General features: G+C 37.5%; 1 protein-coding gene across 15 annotated transcripts in view; it reads left to right on the top strand.

Annotated features, from left to right (window-relative positions):
- Window positions 1-22794, top strand: part of plekha7b (pleckstrin homology domain containing, family A member 7b) — a 121993-nt gene that overhangs the window by 17174 nt on the left and 82025 nt on the right. The window contains exon 1 of one of the 15 annotated variants that reach the window (XM_015338122.2): window positions 2644-2786. The exons of 11 other annotated variants lie outside the window; for them this stretch is intronic. In XM_015338122.2, the coding sequence (XP_015193608.2) occupies window positions 2659-2786 (128 nt within the window). In that variant the 5' untranslated portion in view covers window positions 2644-2658. Of the gene's footprint in view, window positions 1-2643; window positions 2787-9453; window positions 9690-14807; window positions 15126-21041; window positions 21271-22794 lie in introns of those variants that run through there. 3 more of the 15 variants (XM_015338134.2, XM_015338128.2, XM_015338129.2) reach the window with 3 other exon arrangements.

Genomic DNA, 22794 nt, shown 5'->3' with positions numbered 1-22794 from the left:
TGCTTTAATTGGCTCCTTCTTTATACTGTGAAAAGTCTTTAACACTGTTCCCTTAAATCATTTTTATTATCTCCTGCTTTCTGTATTTGTATTACTTGATTAGCCTGTCATAGAAAGTGCACTGTAGTGAAAGCAATAAGAGATAATGTTACTGTTTTGTTTCTATGCTGAAACAGAGGAACATGTTCTTTCACTAATAGATTGGCACTGAGCTTCAGATGTTTTCTGCGGTTGAATACATTTTCTGATTAATTTGACCAAATTTGTTAAATGCTTTTAGCACACCTGATAAAAGTTGTCTGAAATGTTTAGTTCAGTTGTGGGGTTAAGAACCTTCTCAACCAATAGTGAAAAGTTGGTCTTAGAATTTGGTCATTAGGTCATTAGTTAGTTTTTCCTTATGTGAAATCTGCGTTTTTGCTTAACAGTAGTGCATTTTTGGTCTGAAACTCTTGGTAAAAGACTCAGTTTTTGTGCCAGTAAAATGCTTTTAACTCTGTAGATTAGGAAACTATTATTTTGTGTATCTGAAGTTGTAAAAACTTTATTAACATTCTTTGGTGTTGCCATTGGAATGCATTGCACACAGTGGATATAATCGTATAAAAATAATGAGCTCCTGAATTCCAAAGCACTTTAACATTCTCTTTAAAAACATCCACACTGACATTGTTTTGAGGGTAGAAATTTATTTTTTATTTGAAGTGATCAATGCAATGGCTTTCATACATATTAATCTGCTGGATGAGCAGAAGATTTGATAGCAGTTGCTATGGTAGATGTCTACCAACTGATGACTGTTGACAGCAACAGTAATCGTCTAAACTTGCACTGAAGCATTAAACAGCTTTTAGTGATAAGCCTGAAGTCTGCCCTGCTTTGAGCACTTATCTGCTTTTCTCAGAGACTGTTTTGCAGTGGTTACACTGAAGTGGTATCTGGAAGCTAGATTCATCACAATCAGATCTGTTTGCGAATGCCTGGGTATCTGATAGAGATTGTGTTCTGTAAATGGCTCCTGTATTGGAGCATTCTGTTTGTAAAGGCTTCTGTGTGAACTCTTAACAAGATTGTTAGATCAGGTTTGTTCGTTTTATCTGGCAGAAATGGATAGACTGAACAGGCTGTCCAATATGTTTCGTTCTCAGGAAGCTGTAATTGACAGAAGTGTTTTATTGGTAGTTGGAGTCAACTCAGTATTATATCCTTGTCACTGGCACATTTAATTTAGGATTTTCTTCTGAGTGAATTAACCTGATTTTGTCATGTAACCAAATGGTTGTATCAGGTTAAAATGAATTAACAGTCCCTAGGTACATAGCTTTATCTGTTCTTTGTTATATACATTTGTTATAATACAATTCTAGAGTCACTTGATCTTATCAAGGCCTGGTCTTTACCTACAAACACTTCACCGGCTGTGACTTTGTCCTCTTGCCTTGCTTACTGCAGTATGATGGAACTTGTTACTTTTAGTTCACAGTGTGAGAAGACGCAACTGTCATCCCATTGTTTTCTCTGCCACTCTGAAATTTGTAATGAAGAAGGTGATTACACAGCATTTTCACTGTCTAGGTAGCGGATTGCTTTGGTATGCCTAGTTAGCAATTTCCTGTTTGGAAGGAAGCTGCCTGCAATATGAAACCACAATAGGATAGGGCCACTGGAGGAAATTATTAAATTCAAATCAGTTCAGCTTACTGCCTAAAATAACTGACTACGGTACTTAACATTTATCTCCTAAAAATGAATGATGTGTTTGTTGACTGCAGTTGCAATTTCCAACCAATCGAAACAAACGGTAAGAAACATAACCAGATTAAAAGGAGGTGTGCAGATACTCCTACTTGACTACAAATAAAAATTTGTAGACTTATTCAGATGTAGGATGTTGTTTTTATATATGAAATGCTAAATTTGTCAGAGCCCACTTGAATGTTGGGGCAAGAAATACTGAGAAAGGTTTCCCAGGCTTATCTATCCCTGTCTTTAGACATTTTTCCTAAACAGCAATTAAAAGTTAAAATGACATAATCCTTTTGTGATTCAGTATAGGCATAATGGAGAGAAAACCTCAAAGGCTTCTGTACTCTTCACTAAAGCTTAGTGTAATCTCTTGCCACAAAGATAAAGTCTGGCATATTAGGAAATGTTTTTCTTCTTTCTGTATCACAAAAGATATCAGTGGGCTACCATTCCTCTTAACTGATTCCGTTTTATTACCCGTCTTCATGATGATTGCATTTTACAATGTGAGTAGGTCTGTTCTCACCTTTGCAAAATTAAAAGAAGAATTGAAACGAGTTTGAAGGACTGAAATATGTTGACATCCATTTGCTTCATATTGTTGCATGTTCAACAAATGCTATTTCTTCATAATAACAAATGGGCTGTATTAAATACTGAATAAAGAAGGGGAAACAAAGAAAGTATTGATTGGTGTGTACAGTGGGTGGCTATGTCTTGCAGTGGGACATTGTAGGCATTCCATCCATCACTGGGTGACCTGTGATATTTAACCCGAGATCTTCCATGAATACATTAACATCTACATCCAAGATGAGCAGCTTGTAATTATGTACACTATTCGAGATGGGACGGTCTTGCAAAAGACCACAAAGAAGAAAAACCTCTGGTGGCCACTATGACAGGATAAGAATGGGAAACGGCCGCAGTTGCCTTCCTTTGAGGTGCCTAAGGAAACCAAAACCACACTATGAGCAGACACTTGTGAGACCTCCGACCAGAAAGAAGAAAAATGATAATTCTGTTGTGGAAGCAGTTAGGTGAGTTTGCAAAAGATTTGTGTTGTCTGTTGGAAATTGTTGGTTGTCAGCTTGTTTTATGTTTTATTCTTTATGTATTTCCTACTGATCATTCAAAGAAAAGGGTTGCCCATGCCATGCTATGGATGTTGCAGTGTATTGCATCACACGCCACTTATTTCTAGAATCTAGACATTGTCATCTCTCATACATCAAGCAGCACTTCTCTGCTGAGATGTTTTTAAAGCTTTGCAAAATGAGAAAAAAAAAAGAATAAATTCTGAGGGATGAAACAGATGACCGTTTTACTAGAGCTCAGTTTCATAGCCCACTTTCTGTCGGGAGTGGGCCATTAAACAATGCATCTGCTTCAAACAGTGCCTGTAAAATGTTTTTAGAGCAGTGAGTGGTTGTCATGCAATGCTTTGAAAACCAAAACTGGAGTAGCCATTTAAATCTGAGGGTTTTATTTAACTGTCACAACCACATTCAAATGCAGGTAACGTGCATCTTTTTGTCTATAAAGATCCACAACCCATTTCAGAAGCTAGAGATTGATGTTGCCTAGATAAAACCGTAGCCTTGATGACTCAGTTTGCTGTTTTGTGAGACTAAAGCACTTCCTCGCTTTTGCCACCTGAGCTCTGATGTCGAGTCCAGCTTCAGGTTCCAGGAAGGCGGAATTGCAGGACCTTCAGTTGCTTTGTGCTGTTGAAACATTAATTGTCCCATAGTGCTGCAGGTGAAGCCAGAGATGCTGGCTACAGATTTACTTTGCTTAATGATTAGTTTTATTTCCTTGGTGCTTGCATGAATGGCGTGATGTACTATAAATTTACAAATTGTATATCATCGTTTACTCAGCCATAGGATACTGTCTTATATATATCAGGAATTTCAGTTTTGTGTAGAATTATCAGAAACTGTTGAATTGTCCAATGAATGTTGAAAATATAAAGCTCATTTCTGACAATTCATTTCTGTTGGTGATGTCTTGCATAAATCTTCTCTTCATTTTAGGTTTAGCAGTGCTGAAACAGGGAGATCACTCTAACATTTCTGTTGAAGGTGCAATCTTGTATAATTAAGACCCTAACAGTACATTCTCCTTGGCTGAGTGCACCTTTCATATGAATAGACTTGGATGCTCTCAAATTAACTGGCTCATGAAAAGCCTAAAAATCTAATCTTCAGGAATTCTTTACATAAACTGCTCTGGCCTCTCCAAGTTTCTCGTAACGTTCACATTTCATGGGCTGTTTGATGTATTTGGTTTATCCACTAAATCCGAATAAGTATGCATATATTATCAATATGAATGCTCTTAATGTTGGGAATAAACCTGTGAACTCCTCAATAGTACCATGCTGATTGCTTGTTGATGTGCATGTACAGTATATTATCTGAGGGAATTGTAACCCAAGAATAAAAATCACAACAGAATCAGACTGCATTCTGGAGAACAGCTGTATTCTAGCAGTCTGCTTGTATTAGTAGAGTTCTGATTTGCAAATATGTGACTCATCTGATATTTATTTCACATTGAGCCCACAGTGCAATGTGCTCAATAGGGGATGGTGCATTCTCTGAGCACTGGTTGAGCTTTATGTTTCAGCTCTTACCAGTTTGAGCCTGAGATGTGTGTCATTAGCTGTCTGTGAATCGGATACCCCAGGGTTTGCTTGAGGTGAGCCAGTATATCCTCAGACCCTTGGGGCTTGCCAGGCATCTACAAGCTTGTGATTTTGTCAGTGAGTAACATTGCTTTTCCAGTTTGTGCAACCTCCCTGAATAAAGCAGAGCGCATATTAAAAAAAAACATTTGATAGATTCTGGTACCATATTAAAGAAAGACATCCTGTCTCTTTTAAAAAAAAAAACATGGTCAGTGTTCTGTATGTAAGATCATTCAATTATATAAGTGGTAATGTTTCTGTAGTTCCCAGAGAGTCTAAAATGAACACAGTGGTGTATTGTTCAGCAGATGTCTTTAAATAGCATGTTTTGCATTGTTTGCTGAGATTTAATTGAAAGTAACTATACATATATATGATTACAAGCACTTGCATATACATATATATGATTACAAGCACTTGCGACAAAGGAATTGCATTACCAAACAGAATTTAAAGCATCAGCGCGAGAAAGTGGTAGAGTTACTGAAGGATGCCGCTGAAAGCCGAGCGGGAGCAGGTACAGGCTGGACAGGCGAGTCTTGAGCAGGTGGGAAAACGTGCTCAGGGTCTCGGCAGCTCTTTTTTTCTGTGGGTAATTTATTCCACGGCGGCAGAGCAGTGGCACAGAATGACAAGGCCCTGGAAGTGAGAGGACGGGGGGTGCCGCTAGTCTGTCAGACTAGAGGAGAGGGGCGAAGGGAGCCATGCGAGCGAAAGATAGGCAGACTCGGAGTGCTTGCTCTGGCAATGTGCGAGAACAAGGGCTGAAAAGGATGTATGTAACATTCACAACCATATCGAAGTAATGGAATCGCAAATGAAAAGAACAGGAAGAACAGGTGTGTTGGAGTAAGCAGATAATTGAGCAAAGAAGATATGCCCCACCACACATTGTTCACTTTCTAATAATCACAATGGATAATGTTTGGCAGGAGTGTCTTTTTTTTTGTGTGCAAATACCTGCCGACTCCAGCTTGTCCAGAATTATGCTGCTTGCATGGCTTGATCACTGAATATCTGAGTATGTTCTGCAACACAGTTGCTACCTCTATTAGACTCTTGTAAAACATGTGGCTTGCTCATTAAATCACACTTGCACCAGCAGCCTAGAGAGGTGCCCTGTGTTATTTTTATGTCACTGCATCTTGTTTTACTCGGTCACAGCAGTGTATAAATAACATTGATGAAAAATCAGTGATAACTCACCCATTTCAGTTTCAAATACTAGCTTTGGAACCCAGATTCAGCCCAATTAAGGTTAATTTTAAATGCACTTCCTTGCTGTTTCTGCTTCCGTTTCCAGTTAGCAGGTTTAAATAGTGTTCCTTTAATTAGCTTTGTCATGGTCTCATTATCAGAAAGGCAATGGAATGTGAGTCATGTGGCCGTTTGGCAAAAGTGGTTTTTAAGGGTTTATCTGCTGCAAGTACAGTGAAATTTTATTACTTTATTAGTGCAAATCAAGAGTTCCAGTTCTGGCTCCAAATGCCATTATCTTTGGCAGATGCATGTGTCATAACACTCAAGGGGTTTTCAGTGGCCTGAAAATATTTTTCATATCCTGCTTCAGGAAATAATGATGTCTAGTGGTTAACCACCAAATGCTTAGAAAAATACTTACATTGGCAAAATGTTTTCAGGTAAGTAAGGACTATGTTAGAGTGTTTTCAATTTGTCACACTCGGTGGCTTAGGAGTTTACTTTAGTACTGGTCAGATCTCAAGGAATAACTCAACACTGGGGACCACTTGAAGATAAAATAGGTATGCAAGTACAATAAACATTGTATGGATTTTTCTGGCTCCGTAAGTAAATAGACAAGAAATGAAGAAACAGTGCCCAGCATTTTTTACTGTTGGTTTAACTGATATTATTGTGGGGACTTATTTTTGTTTTCCTGATTAAATTGTTTTCATTTTTGTATTAATTTTAAAACAGTATTGTATTCATACCATTATGCTTTCAATTAGTAATTGCTTTAAAGTGCAAGGCCTAAGTATAATTTAATAACTTTTTTTCTTGTACGTAAAATCAGTATATTTATTATTTTTAATATTGCCTCTGAGCTAAAGGTAATATTAACACAAAGGATTATACAGACAAATGTAGGCTCCAATTTGCTCTTCTCAGTAGATGTGTAGCTCTACACCAAATTATTGACTGATGGATCATGGCTGTGCAGCCACAGGCATCACTGAATCAAAGTGAACGGGATCCAATTATGTAGAAACCACAATTGCACGCACTTTCTTGTTTATGTTGTACATACTCTGTAATGTAAACCATCCATAAGAAGGTGCTCTAAATCCTTTCATTTAAGTGTTATAACCTTACATGTAATGGATATAGAGACTAGAATTATCGCAGTGGGGATGAATAAGTGGAGTACCACAAGATCCTGTATGAGGGCCTCTACCATTAATTCATATCAGGCACCTAGATTCGGATAAAGTTAAAATAACTGGCACTAGAGCTGAGTGTATATTGGCCGAGCTCTGTGCTGAGCTTGGCCTGGTTGGTTTTATATGAGAGTCTAAAATTGAATCAATTAAATTCAGTTCTTTATGCAGTACAGGGACAAGCATCAACTTAATTAGAATATATCACTTTTGGCCTTTCCAGTGACAGATACTCCTGTAATAGTTTGCCTGTTTTACCAGGACCAAGTCTTTCCATATGTGAGCTGTATGACTTATTTGTTGTGGGAGAGACTACCAGTAATAGTGCTATGGATCAATTAAATTTACAGTAGCAAAACAACCCTATGAAGCTTGCCTAAGCTTTGCTTTTAGGGCCAACAATATTAGTTCTTGTCAAGGTTATTCGTTTGGTACACTAGGGGAAGACTAATTAGAGGTGAAAGTTATTCACATTTTAAACTTTGGGATATTGTGTTTTTTTTTTACATAAATAAAAAATATACATATTTTCAAGCAGCAAACAATTCTGCAGTAGTGTCCTAATGGCTTGTGCTTGCTGCCAAGTGTGTGCTGGCATCTTTGCCCTTGTTGCTGTTGAGCCTTTGCCCAACAATGCCTGTTGATTTTGAAAGAGAGAGCCGCAGTTGCACAATTCTCCCACCAGGGATTGCTATTGACTCTTTAACTTGGACATTGTCCTTTTGGATCATTCCAGAATTGATATATTTCTGTATGCTGACTTCTGACATTTTCGCATTATTTGAGCTCGCAGTTCTCTTGCTTATTTATGTCAGAGGTGTGTTAAATTATGCAGTTTTCTGGTCTAATATCTCAAGAAACTTTCCTCCTCAATGGGTTTGATGGATTCTAATGGATGTGACTCTAATTGAAATCTACTTTTCCATTTGTTCTTACATTGTCCTTTGTTAGAGACAACAAATGTTCTTTAATGAAAAGGGCATGTTTCCACATAGATGTGCTTAAAATCTTGTCATTTTCAGGGCACAATTCATATAATCTTGGTAATATGAATTTGCCATTTATTACTTGTGGTTGAATTAGTTTTACATTTAAACAATAAATAACCTTTAGATTTCCATTCTTGCCTTCATTCCTATGAACCTCTGATCACAGAAGAGACTGTAGATATATTTGACGCAGAACATGAAAATGAATTATATCTGTCCAAATTGTGATTGATGGATTTAGTACGATTTCACACATTTTGGCATTTCAAAAATTCTATACAAGATTTTAATTATAAGTGTTTAACATTCACGAAAGATAAACATTATTCATAAAAACTATAGAATGAATTGTCTTTTGTTTAACAACTGCAAAACAAGACTTTGTCTTTAATGTTAATCTTAGCACAGTGATCCCTGATACATTGGGATTTACCTTTTCTGTTTTTTTTCCTCTGAAGTATTTCATATTATTTTCATTGTTCGAGAACAACAGCATATTGGAACAGTAATCATTTCGGACCTATCCTTGTCTTTGTGCAAAATGACTTAATGGAAGAAAGATTACGTGGAAAATGGATTTTAAGTCACTCTCTGCCTGTGGGCTGAGTGGCCTTGCTGTAATCATCTTGCACGTTTCTGTTTCAATTCAAGTGTTGCCCTGTCTGAAAATGTAAAGATGCAGCAGATCTGATAATGTTGTCTAGTAAAGGTGGTTCTAAATGCTGATTCATTATGGCATATTTCAAGATGTCAAGACGGCAGTGCCTGTGTTGTAATTTGAGTAATGGTATATGTTCGATGCAAAGGATATTTGTAGTAGGAAGCCATGGTTGCTTACTGTTCTCCAACGACAAGAACAAATTTTAATGCAGCAGCAACAATGCTATGCAAGAAAATGGTGTGCGGTTTTAGGCACAGTTAAAGGACTAAGATTGCAAAATTGTAAACTAAATTGTAAAAAAAAAAACAATGAAAATACAAAGTTACGATTATATCTGTGTTCCTAGCAGTACTTGAAATGCATCCACATTTTTTAAATAAAAGTCCAGATTTTTTGACTCTCAAACCCTAGTTTTTCATTCGAATGCGAAGAATTCTGTAATCTTTAATGCTAGAGGATTAGACTACATCAGTGTCTGTGATGAAACAACAATTCAGTTGTAAAAAGACGAGGAAAAAGACGGATTTTTAGACAACTTTTGCAGTGCTTGAATATGAGTTCTGAGTCTCTAAATGTTTTTTTTTCTCAAAACAATTGCCAACAAAGTAGGATAGTTGAAAAAACACTCCAGTTACAGTTAGAAGTTCTATCAAAGATTGAGTTTCACCAAGATTGCCAGAGTATGTAATAGGGTAAAATTAAGTGAGTTGTAATTGCGAGATGGACTCAATTTATAATTTATAGCATTAGTGAAATAGGGGTGGGTTGTTGCTTCTATCCTTTGTGTGAAATGTGATGGAGCTCTACAAATTAAACACAGGCCTATGGGCCTTTAATAAAACAGTTTGTTTGGCTGTTTGTTTCTTTGCAGGCATTGAACATAGTTCATGTAAAAGATATTTTTGGCTCACAAGGCAGAGCTGTTGGCATCCAACTTCAGCAACATACCACAGCAGCCCAAGTGTGGATTTTCCAGGGAGCTAGGTTAGAGCTGCCAGTTGAACTCTGTGAAGTCTGTCGCATAACCCAGAGCTGTAGCCGATTTAATAGCAAAATAGTGCAGTAGAAAAGCTCCCACTGCCTGCACTCAGGTATATTGTAATGGTACACCAGGTGCTTTTTGTGTGGACGCGTAGAGAACCTGGAAGAAACCAAAGACATTATTAAGTGAAAGACTGGACAAGGGGCTTGGAACACAGGTAAGAAGTAATATTAAGTCATGATCTAACAAAGAAAACAACTTTATGAGGTTTCAGAGCTTTTATTTGTCTTTAGTATCCACCTCCTTTGTTCTTACATTATTGGTGCTGTATTTTGTAATGTGGATTGCATGCTAAAATGTTCTTGCTGCTGTGAGATTTTTGGTTACTCTGGTAAATGTTCTGACTTCAAGGCGTTGTATATACTGATATGTTTAAGAATGTATTTGTTAAATACCAAATATATAGCAAGGAATATACTGTATAGAGCGGTTTGCACATTTTTATTTGAAAGTTTTATAGCAACAGTATTCAAGTCTTTGATGTAGTTAAGTCATTTTGTTACTATTTATGATTCTATGGGTTCAGCCAACATTAATCATGTGAAACATTCATTCAAGAATAATGAATGTATTGATCCCAAAGCTGTATTGTTGAGCTTCCTGTAATTTATCGAAAAAAGAGTTTACAGATTTTTGTCTTTTGAGTAGTGAAATATTTTCCATTTTGATCTTAAATTGCTATATCAATTGATTGAGTGATTTTTTGTGTACTATTATCCAAGACAGGCATACATTTTCTTAGTTCCAGTAATGTGTCAAGATGTTTAGCTGTCTAAGGAATTGTAATCAAAGATGCTGCACTTTCTTTTTCTTTTTCTGAAATATATTGCTGATGCAGTGTTTTGTGATCGGCTACAGACTTTGCTTGGATTTCAAATTCAATTTCTCAGCTCTGACCTTAAATCTGTCCTTTTCAGTCACTCGCCATTCTTAGGGGGTAAAAGATGGTTGTGCCAGAAACATTTTGTCAAGCGGTGTTTTTATTTTTAACTGGATGTTAACCAGATGTGAATGAATGTTCGTTCCAAGGACAGCTAGAATTTTTGTTCTGTGCTTATCAGCAGTGTAGAAGCACAAGGTCTGGTATGCATCTGTATCATCATCAGTTAGTCAAGTTTAGAAATGTAAGTGTTTACTACCAGCAAAGACTGATAAGATTGCACTGCATACTTTTGTATAAAAAGAAGTTTGGCATTATTTAAAAAAACTTTTTTTTAAAGATGCTCAGAATGTCTTATCATATTCAATTTAAATTTGTTTAAATGCTATTGACCCAGCCCAAGTAATACTTAACTTAAAGAAAGGTAAAATATTGTGTGTTTCAATAGTGTGTGATAGAGATGGTCTTATGTTTACTTTCATGTTTGGGAAGAACACATAAACTCTAGAACTAAAACATTGAATTAGAGATCATGTTTCTTGATGCTTGTTGTCTGCAGCAAAATGAAGGGTGTTTAACAGTCACCTCATTTTAAAATAGTTCATTAGTTAAAAAAAATGCATTTTGGATCACCGGCTAGATCTGTTTCACCCTTTGATTGATGGTTATAGTGATAAAACCTGTGTTCATCTTATCATGTATTGTGTGATACAGAGTACCTGACTAGTTTATACAGAAGGAATCTTTACAAGGTTCTGAAAGGTACCCTGAGAATCTTGAAGAGTCTCTACAGAGCTGTTAGCGTCAGAAATGATGAGGGAACAATTAAGCTGTATTTTCTTCTCTCTGAACACCACACCTTCTTGTAGTGTCATAGACCACCCAGATTTTGGGTACTGGGAAACTGTGTAATGTCTGAAAGGAATGAAATCCGGAAACTACAGTACTCCCATTTTGTAATTTATCATGTGTAATTATATTGTTAAGTTGGTTTATAATTTTCTAGCTAATGTTGGTTGATGAAATGACATGATGATCCAGCAAGGATCATGTTTGTAGCACCTTCTGAAATTTATTTTGTACAAATTTTGAGCTTTATAATAAAGAATTATTAAGAACTGTTATTAATACTTAATAATAAAGTACTGTTACTGGAAGGATGTTTTGTAGAACTCAACTCATGAAAAGTCAGAACCCTAATTCAAAATTTAGGTTCGTTAGTAATAAATCATAATAAAATAAAAGGTCATTTTGGAACACTTTGGTGTATTAAGATACATTCTGCACTGAAACCATAGCAGCATGCTGTCAGATAAAAAGAACGATGATCCTTCAGGAAACAGGATCAATAAATAATAATTAATACCAGCATTAGGTGTAAGCTTTATATTCGTATGGTATAGCCATGTAAGTGAGGTTTTGTTATTAAAAATGCTAAAGAAATTTGCTAATGCTGCCTCGAATATGAAAAAGCTATTAATTCTCTTTTGAAAATCTGAATCGCATATTTTGAGCTGTTTTGTTTGCAGTGCCATTCTTTTCTTCCCGTACGTGTTAACATTGTTCGAGACAGTGGAAGGTGAAAATGAAGCCTGACAAAAACCCATTCTGATGATTCTTTTCCGCCCTTCAGCCTTCTGTGACACTGTTAACTTGAAAAGATAAAGACAGTGTCACTGACAAATGATTTCCATTAAGTTTCATGATATTAATCGAAGTGTTTGAATCCACATGGTAAATCTGACAAATATGTATATGAGAATCTCAACAGGACCCTACTCATTATTATTGCATTAGGAATTTGTCATTTAACAGATTGTATACATACTGCCATTAATATAATACTACTAATTCTAAATTTTCATGTTTTTTTCCCAATAGAAAATGTCCTTTGCAAGACACTAAGTATGTGGTATACAGATGGATGAAATGATAAATAAACAGATATGATACATGGTTATCTTTTTGTGTGTGGCTGTTAACCACATAGCTACCAAGTCATCTCATGGCCTCTATGATACAATTATGTGAAGCCACAGATTGAATGAGACATCAGAAACAGATCCTGACTATTGGGACATAGCAGCGTATTTAATGCATTTTTGGATTCTTTGGGATGAAAAGATCTTATGGTCACAGACTGGAATATTTAGCTCTCCAGTTCTTTTGGTGCCATGACTGGTCACAGTTACACATTAAAACAGCTACATAGTATGAAGAAATCTAGGTATTAGCATTTAGATGAATTCTTATTTTTTCGTCAGGTCTCACTATCTGAAGAGAAACATTTACATCTAAGCTTTTTAAGCAAATTTCTATTAAATCTAAAAAGCCTTGCAATGATAACCACAAACATTAAACATCCTTCATTTGTTGGTAAAGTAAGAATCGATTATTAAAAGCAAACTGTTGCCCTCATCTGGAAGGTTATTGAAGGCTATTTTTGCTGCTCAAATTCAGCTGCTCTTTTATAACTCCTTGCTGTGTTCTGAAACAGATTTGAGTTTACTGACATTTTAAGCTCACACCTCGGTACCACTTTATTAAGTGAAGATATGCACTACTGCTCTAATGGAGGCCTTTGAGAATATTGTTCTGTATCTAGTACCAAGCAGCAGAGATGAGGAAACCTTGTCATAACCATGACTTTAAAAAAGCATCCTGCAGGGTATTTCTAGTTTTGGGACTTTCCTAAAATATCAAAAATCACCTTCAACATGTACAGTATGCAGTAGGACACAATTGTTACTGCAAAATTGCAACTGGTTATACTGCTGTGTTATACGAAAGAAAAAATCTTTAAAAAGACACCCTGCGAAAAGGTGTTGATTTGTAAAAATAAATCCAGAAAGTGTCACTTTTCCTTGTCATGTTCTTTGGTTAAATCCATAAGGGGAAGGGTATACAGAGTAGGTCTGCACTGGGGACAAAAGAGAAGCTGAAAGGTTACAAATATTGTTTCTTAAAAACAAGTAGGAAGGTAGCAGGTGTCCTAGAAAAAAAATGGGACTTTATCCATTTTTTAATGAGGAGACTTTTTAATACCAAAATTGGACTCTTCATGTATTTTGATGAGATTCAGGACACATTAGCTCTTTACAACAGATGCCGATCCTTGTGACTTTTCCAAATAAACAGGGACAAAAGTAATGAGAAACCTTGATAATACCCAGCAGAACCTGGTTAGGGGAATGCAAGCTTTAGGCAGCAGTCTTTCTCTTTGCACGGTTCTTGAGTGAGGCTTTATTTAAAGTGAAACTGGCTTGACATGGCGATTAACATCAGTTAAAACTCAGTAAGTGGGATGGACTGCAGCTAAAAGCCTAATTGGTGGTGAAGAAACCGTCTGTCTCTTTCTGCAGTCTGTATATAGCTGTGTATTTATTCTCAGTGAGTGTTTCACACAGCTGGGTGGCAGGCACATAGGCTTGTAATGGTTCAAGACATACGTTAACTCCCGACATATGTAGCGGTCTATTTATGGCTGTTAAGCACTGATTAAATAACATTGCAGTTGACTCATGCTTACTACTACCTTAAATCCACAGAGGGTTGTTTACTGTATTCAGTTGCTAACATGCTGTGTTTTCAGTACTTTTTGAATTGATTAAAACCGCAGTGTGCTAAATGTTCCAAATGTAAAAGCTACATTTTTGCATTGATTAATTGTCCTGTCATGAATTTACAGAATCTGAGCAAGCTGAGATACAGCATAAACAATTATGATTTCCAGGAATACTGTAAAGCAGCCTAAAATGTGTTGCAAAAAACAGAAGTGCTTCAAGTCCATTCAAATAAAGCAGAATTGCTTTATTTGACAATGAAATGAAAGTTGGGGAATTTGAATTTATTTGCCAAGTGTAAAAAGGGATTTTTTTCAGGATAAGGGATGTTTCCTTTAAACGAGCTTTAGTGCAGTACTGTAAACGTATAAAGAAACACTACCTACATGTGAAACAAAGAATCCTAAAGATGTTTGAATGGAGCAACGACTGCTGGAATAGCAGGCAATACATTTCTCTTCTTGGTGCAGAGTGAAAATAATTTTAAATACACGGCGAGTGGAGCATAGAGGTCACTTGTACTTTGTGGGCTCTCTTGGGAAGCTTCTTCCTGGGTTTGAAATCATCCTTCACCTGCAGTCTTGATCTTCATTAGCTGATAGGAGGGATTTGCAGCACTTGCAATCGCACTCGCAGGCTGCTGGCAGGCTGCCAGAGCTGCTGTTTGAGGCAGAAGGTCTCTCTCCAGCGCTGCGTCTCCTCTCAGAGCAGCAGAGAGGGAGAGAAGCATCTCCAGCCCTGCCTGAAGGCCAGAGCACAAGCGGCCGCCCGCGAGGGAAGACGTCCGATGTGGCGACTGACATTGTGTCAGGGTGCGATGTCATGAGGGTGGCGACTTGGAGAACTGTTGAAAGACACAAAAGAGAGAGAAGCAGTCGTCCCTTTTTGTTGTGGGTGGATTTACCAGCTTTGTGTGAAGGTTTCTCTCCTGCCGTTCTTCAGTGAAAGCGGGATGGTCGCTGTAACACAATCAGAGCAGGTGTGTGTGTGCTGCGCTGCCACTGGCCCTGGCGCGTGAGGGAGGGAGCTGGGACCTGTTTAAATGAAACTCCTGTTTTCGGTGCTCGTCTGCAGCAAACATGTGGAGCCAGCCTGGCTATTCAAACCACTTACCTCACCCAGGACATCCTTTCTACGATGTGCCATACAGGTGTGTATTTGACATTCAGTTTTACGTACATTTCTCGAATGATTTCCCTGACCGAATCCTGCTGAGGCTTATGGTTGTTACAATATCTGATTTTAGACCTAATCTAAAGTATGAATGGCATTCAAAGGACAATACTGCTGATCCTGTCTAGTAAACCATTCAGATAATTCACATATGCCATAGATTAAATGAATTGAATGGATGAGTTTATTTTCTTATTATTGTAAGTGCTGTTCTCTGAAGGTTGTATCTGCCCAAAAGGCAGCAGGACATTGACTGACAATGTGAGGTCCATGTATGCTAGATTTTAGTATTCATTCCTTTGTTGTGGTGATATCTTTACACTAAACCCTGGATTAGGTCTTTACTACAGTATATAAAGATACAGTGCATGTTGCTGTTTTTTTATTATTGGTTTCTCAGTACTGGCAATGTACAAAATGTTATAGATCTTTCATTCCAAAGGTTACAGTTCCCTTCCCTGCTGTCTGAGTATTGTGTAGTGTTCCTCCCCTCCCTTCCTTTTTGCATTGTTTTACACCCAGTGTGATTCCTAATGATTATTTTTGAAGATGAAACTGTGTTATTAGTACGCTGGGCAGTGGCTGACAGGTGCAGTGCTCTAAGCTCTTTTTCTAACAACTGTCCTCAGTGCGGTTTTGAACTTTGTTTCAGAAGGCTGTAGTTCCCAGAGCAGAGCAGTGGTAATCCTGTGAGATTTCAGGCACACCTCAGCTGTGGAATGCAATGGCTTTTGTGTTTTCTAGCCCACACTTCCTGAACTCTGAATGCCGCTGAAAGAGGAAAAGAAACGACCTCATACTGCTCTGCTCACAGCTTGTAGAATTACTCATCCTGTGCAACCTTCGATATTTAAACGGGTTTAACTGGGATTTTCAGATTAATTATTGATGCTATGCATTTGAGAGAAACTGGCTCAGTTCGACTAACGAGTTGAGATATTAGAAACTGGGCGTCTGCAAATTGGTTATTTATGAAAGACTTCAAGTGTCAAGTGTTTTACTAATGGAATAATACGTTTTGTCTTAATACATTCTTGTCAGGATGTCAGTACTTTTTTAGGCTGCCTTCCTGATGCCTTCCTGATGATCTGTGGTCTCATTAATTGTGACTTAGTATGTTCTTTATTTTTTGCATGCACATTCCCTCTAATTTCCAGTATATGACCAGGGAAGGGGTTGCAGTAAGAGCAGATGAAACGGTGCCATAGATTTGGGTCTCTATGCCTGCCAGCTTCTGGGAATCTGCAATACCTTAATTGTGCACTGCAAGCCAGCTCGGCCAAGAATGTTGTTGTGCAGTTGTGCGCATGCTGAATATGTGGTTCCTTTCCTTGTATAAACCTAAGCTAGGGCAACAGTATATAGGACACTGCACACAAAGATATTGACTGAGAGTACTAGAATTAATAGCAAACAAAACTTGGGATGTAAGCTTCCAAGCTTATAAAAGCCTGTACTGTTTTTCTTGTGTTTCCACATTAGTCAGAAGAGCAGCTTCATCTAAGAAGGTATAGTGAGGTATAAAAGCCATTATATTTTATGGCAGATGTTGGGCTTTTACATCAACCAGGGTTTCACTAACCCTTTGAAAATGTTTTAATGAGCTGCTCAGCTAATTGAATGAAAAATATTTCACGTGAAAAACCTTTTCAGTTTTGCACCTGAATTGTTGCTACAATACTTTTTCTGCCTGCAGCTGCTCATAAGCCTTTCTGAGAAATATTACAAATCATGCAAACAGTTCCTGCTCCAGACCTTAATGGTGTTATTTTATCACACATGTGAAAATAAAGTCCCACCTTAAACCAGGATAGTTGCTTGACTGCCGTTTCCTTCTCTTTGATGTCAGGTGGCTTATAAGGCAAATTCCTCTTTAAAAAGACATTTGACCAGTTAACTCTAATCTTAGTGTCATTCTATTTAGCACTCGGTTAACGTGATGTGTTGGCATTCTTGAGTAAACCAAGGTGACCACTGACTGTTACTCTTCCAGCAGAATCACAATTTGGCAGATTTCAAGGGCAAACCAAAACTGATGACTTCTGGCTGTGCTCAAGTGACCCATGCCGGGTCATCGAACTGCCTGGTGAAAAGCAGCTTTTTATGCTAACTGCTCCTGTTCAAAGGGTTTTTGTCCATTTAACTTCAAACATGTTCATTTTCAGGTGGTGCTCAGCTTAGCTGCTTTGCTTACTGTAGCTGGGGCTATTCAGTTCCTAAAGTGCTATCTACGCGGAGTTTGTTCGTTTGTATGGGTTTCCTCTGCATGCTCCGGTTTCTCCCCACAGACCAAAGACATGTACCGGACGTTTAATAGGCTTCTGGTCAAAACTGGCCTTGGAGTAAGTGTTTGCTGCTTGTTGGGACAGAATCCAGCTCCCCCAGAGCCCTGAGCTGCATAGCATAGTAGTCAGAAAATTAATGAAGGGTTATCATCATTTTAGGGACAATGCTTTGAACATACTGTATAGGAATGCTCATTTGCCATATGAGCCACAATGCCTGCCTGACCACATTTTGGTTACCAAATTCAGCATAACATTTATTGTCTCGGGAAATGCCACACTGACTTGTAACTTGGCAGTTGTCATCACATCCTAACCTACTTTAGAAGTGCACCTCACAGATTTTGTGCTATTATCTTAAGTACTGCTGTGGTAGTTGACGTGTGGTTTGATTAAATGTACTGTATGTTTGTAACTGCTGTCCTTCATAAATTGGTTCGACCATATAAATGGGTTGATCATCTTAAATTCTGCTTGATTTAGTCAAACTGTTAAAGAAACAGTTAAAGAAAGCAATTGCTTAAAATTATTTAAAACTATTTTGAGATTTTTTTAAAGTCAAATTTGAAGGAATTGTGGAAAATGCACATGAATTCCTAGTTATCTCACAAGAGGAAGAGCTCAGCACACCCTCAGGTATGACCATACTGTATGTTTTAAATTTAATAATGGCATTTTATGCCACACTGAAAGAGAAGCTGCTTTAGCTGTGTGCCAGTCTTTTTGTGAAATTTTTGAATTATGCGACTTCAAAGAGCCTCTTTTCTGTGCTTTTGAAAGAAATGTATTTAAATTTCTGTAATTCAGAGATGAGTATTCTGTAGCTGGGCACAGTACTGTGCAGCATTATAATGTTGCAAGCTATTCAACTTTTTTCTGAGCTGTAGTTAGACATTGCTGAACAGATGTGACCTGGTTTATACCAATATTTTAATCATTTTACAACTTGAGCATTCCATTGGGCAATGAAAAAACTATGCCCCTGAAACCAATAAAACTAGTGTAATATTTGCATGTGGCTTCACATTTTAAACTTCTCTTTCATAGCCATTTTAATATTGTGAAAAGTGTTTCCGCAGTAATGCATCAATTTCTTATGTGAATCAATGGTTCATTAATATATCCCCGAGGCTGCATAATTATGTCAGCCTTATTACCTGTATATATCTTCACCTGTACAGTATGTACAGTGCTCTGCAGAAGAATTTACTGCTTCACAAATTTTCACATTTTTTGCTGTTTGAGCTTCTAAATAATATTATCAAATGATCAAATGATGATATTATGTAATTTAGTTTTTTTAAAGGAAATAAGATTCTCTATTACATCATTTTCAACCCATTTGCTATAGAAACTGAAAATCAGTACAGGTGCAGAAGAAGTATTAGAATGTGATTTATCATAATGGTCTCGTATCCTTGAGCAATTAAAGTGGTTTCATAGTAAATACAGTACACCTTTCTCTGTAAGTTCCCTCATAAACTGAGTTTCAATCCAAAACTTACTTAATGAAATGATAAATTGACCATGAGACATTTGGATCTTCTGATTTGTATCTAGAGAGGTACAGATGAGAAGGTTGCTTATTCATTTGAGTCCGGTGACGTCCATTGCTAAGTTGTGAAATGTGCTTCATATCAACTTGGCCCTAATTAGAGCAGGCAGCCCTTCCAAGCTGAGAAGTCAGGCAGGTAGGAAAATGTTTTGAGATGCCTCTAGGAAGCAAAAAGGGCTTTGAAATGTTTCCAAAGGTTCTTCCAAAATGCATGTTGCTTTCATACCTTAACCAAATACCAGACCCAGCAGCAAAGCTGGCCTATACTGTATATGTGAGTGCCACGCATAGAGAAGCTGTTTCTGAAGACTTCTCATCTTAAATCTTAAATATAAGATATACTGCGGACATGTGGCAGTAGGCCTCGTGGTTATACAAGACACAGATTAATTGTTTTGGTAGAAAGCATCAGCACCTTCCAAACTATCAAGCGTGAAACTTCATATTCCGAGAATACTTCTCATAAGCAAGGACTAGAGAAAGTACAGGCGGATCCTAGAGGAAATCCTGTTTGAATCACTCAAGTATCTAAAACAGGGCTGAAAATGTGCAATTTTCAAAAGGACGAGGACCTGAATATTTTGTCAAGGCACTCTATTTGTATAGATATATTTGCACAAGTTCAGATTGTAGGATTACCAGATGTCTGTGTTCTTTAAACCCCAGCTAACACACAGCAAGTTAAACACACGTTTTCTATCCAGTTCAGTTCTTAACTGCTGGTTTTGACTAATAATTGGTTTCATGAGAGCAGCTCAACAGATTCTTAAAGCGTTGCCTGCTGGCATGTTGCCTTCAGGACCAGCTTTGGACACCTGCGTGGCAACAAATTGAAACAGTTGGAATTTGCTAGAAAAAGTAGTTTACAGCAGCACATTTAAAAAAAACAACTTTGCCTTGGGAGCCCTGCCTGACTATTCCCACCCTACCGCTGTTAGTGCCCAGCCAGTTGTGGGTTTCTGGTCACAGTCGGCTAGTGACATGATCCAGGCCTGTGTCGCAGAGCTCCTTCTGGACTCAAGTGACCAACTGAACCACATGGGAGGCCCCATAAAACCAAGTGCTTATGGCAGCACTTTTCAAAACATAGCCAAACAGACATCTGGAGGCTCTCTGCTGAAACCCAGGACCCCCTCAGGTACACATTTCTGCACAATACTGTGCAATCATTTTGATGGATAAAAAGCAAATACTATTTTTAGAGAAAAACTTGTATTTCTTCTCCTGGTCTTTCTGTAGCTATAAGTGAAGCAGCTCAGGCCAGTTTGTTTCCACCAGACGCACAATTTGCAATAGTTGTGGGTGAACAGAGGAAAGAACCTAGAGCCTGTAAAGATCTGTAAAGTAACACTGTTACTCTGAGTTCAGCTTTCTATTCTTGTCCGTATACACACATTCATTTGATCAATATCCCTATTGCAGAGGGTAATCAGTGTGAGCAGCGTTGCCACTAAAGGTATATTTTATAGACTAAAAAAATCTAAATTCACTGACAAATCAATACTGTACTTATTCTTTTTGTTAATTTGTTTGGCTTTGCTGTGTGCGTTATCTGTGTATAGAAAACTATATTTCTGACTGAGGCTTTGAGCCTTTTATCACCGCGAACAAAAAAAAAAGAGCCATAGTTAATTTTAGACAGTGAGCTCGATTGAAAGAGAACCTATCAATGGAATAAACCCAGACATAAGAAAACTGTCAAGACAAACCTTGAATATCTGAGATTACCATGAACAGGGTCGTGTCACCCATTCCTGTGAATGTCTCTCACATCTGTCTGTTGTGTTCTTGTTTTGTGAAAACTTTGCCTGGATTACTGTGAGGTTTGTGGATGCGTATTTTCAATATGGGCAGTGCTAAGCAACACTAAGTTTTGCAAAACGGTAATAAATGGGAAAACAGAATTGCAGTACATGTGTGCATGGGAGAAGTTAATCATTTTCTCTAAGTCAATAAAATGTAACTCCCACAGCAGAATCAACATATTTACTGTTCCCTGTCACTGTGAACCATACATTCCTTTGTGCAGATTAATGTTCCATCAGATGCTTCATTGTTGCTGTTGGCTTGGCTTGGGATTTGTCAAGAACCTTAAAGGACAGGAAATTAAAAGTCCTTTAAACTATTTGTTGTGAATAATAAGCAACAAGGGAATAGGGAGTATAATAAATATATAATGCTCTGCTTTTGGAGGCCTGTGTTCTTGGATTAACTGATGATTAAGTATCTCGAATTGCTGAGTCAGTCTTCAGAGTGAAAGTGACTATGGAGCAGAAAGCAAGGTAAGTGTGCTTGTCAGCTAATGGTTACACAGTCATAAAATCTATTGACATTTTGAGACCGGTTCCCTTGGGGCGAAAACTAAACGCTTTGCACTCAAGTGCTCTGTAGGTGAACGAGCTCAACTGCGTTTCAGCTGAAATAAGCTCTGAAAGGAGAAATTTAGGAAACTGAAGATTATATTGGTGCTATGCTCAGGCAAAAAGAAAGGAAAAGAAAAGAATACATCTTTGTTTTCTACTGTGTGGTTAGCAAATAGAATGTTTGAACTATTCTAAACATAGTAGCTGCCTTTAAAAGTTGTTTTTGGCTACAAATGAGAAAGTTTGTTAGTGAATGTGGTGGTTTTCAAAGGTTATGTGCAATTATCTGCTGTTAAGACAGTAATTGTGGTGACGGTTCACTGTTTAATGGGATACCTCAGCAGATGGAGATCCTTTTTTACATTGACTACTGTTTCCCATCTTTCCCTGTGCTCAGAGCCTGAACTTTTCCCCACAGCATAATTACATCTAAACACTGAACAGAAAATATTGATTGGATTTTCTTTTTGACGGTAGGTAGAAACATTCTCCTTTGTAGACAATGACAAAGTTAAGTTGTTTAAAATAATGGTTATCTAAAAGGTTGTGACATGAGACTAGGGAGTAGGAAAAATGCTCTTTTTTTACTTAAGTAAAGATTGCTCGCTTAACCCAATTGATTCTGTTTCACTTTGACCAAATGAACAGGCAGCTGTATCCCTTCATTTGACAGTGGATCTCACACATGGACAGTGGTGTCTAACAGTTTTCTGGTGATTCCATACTTTAACTGAACTAGTTTAGTCCTTCTCCCTATAGTTAAGGTCACAATCAGGAGTTTCTATAAAAGCTAGATTTGCTTAAAGGCTGTAGAATGACAATACTTCAATGACGGTGAGAAGAAAACAAAATGATGTTTAATTGACATTGATAAGGGTCTTGATCGTAACACAATGTAAACCATACACAGACAGCCAAATATTGTGATTTACATTTTCCAATCAAATCTAATTTTATTTACAACCACAATACTTACATATGGTAGTACAAATTCACACAATTGAAATTCCAATTACTAATTATAATGAATAAAATCTGTCATTTCTTTTTTTTCATATTTGTATAACTAACATTGAGCTACAGTGATTTTTTTTTACTATAAAACGTGGATCTACAAGGAATAACTGTCACTTAAAAAACAGCCATTATAAATTGGCTAAAATTTAAGTAGGAGATCACAGCAGAATCCTTTCTGCATAAAGAGAACAATCCGACAATCTGAGACAGTGAGAAGGGCAGAACGGTGCGACAGAGGCGTTTGCACAGTGATGTGTGTGCCGTTGAGTGAATAAGTGATCTGGCTAGAGGTCATATCTCCTGTAGTTTAGGTGCAATTCCGTTGTCAACCCTGACTTTTAAAGCCTGAAATTGCTCATCCTGTACTTTAGAACATGGAATAAATGCCACACCTGTCAGGATTATGACGGCTCGAGGTGAGAACCC

The sequence above is a fragment of the Lepisosteus oculatus genome, chromosome 21 (genome assembly GCF_040954835.1).
Source record: "Lepisosteus oculatus isolate fLepOcu1 chromosome 21, fLepOcu1.hap2, whole genome shotgun sequence".
NCBI lineage: Eukaryota > Metazoa > Chordata > Actinopteri > Semionotiformes > Lepisosteidae > Lepisosteus > Lepisosteus oculatus.
Note: the sequence above shows the minus strand (reverse complement) of the source record. Positions and strands in the feature narration are given on the sequence as shown.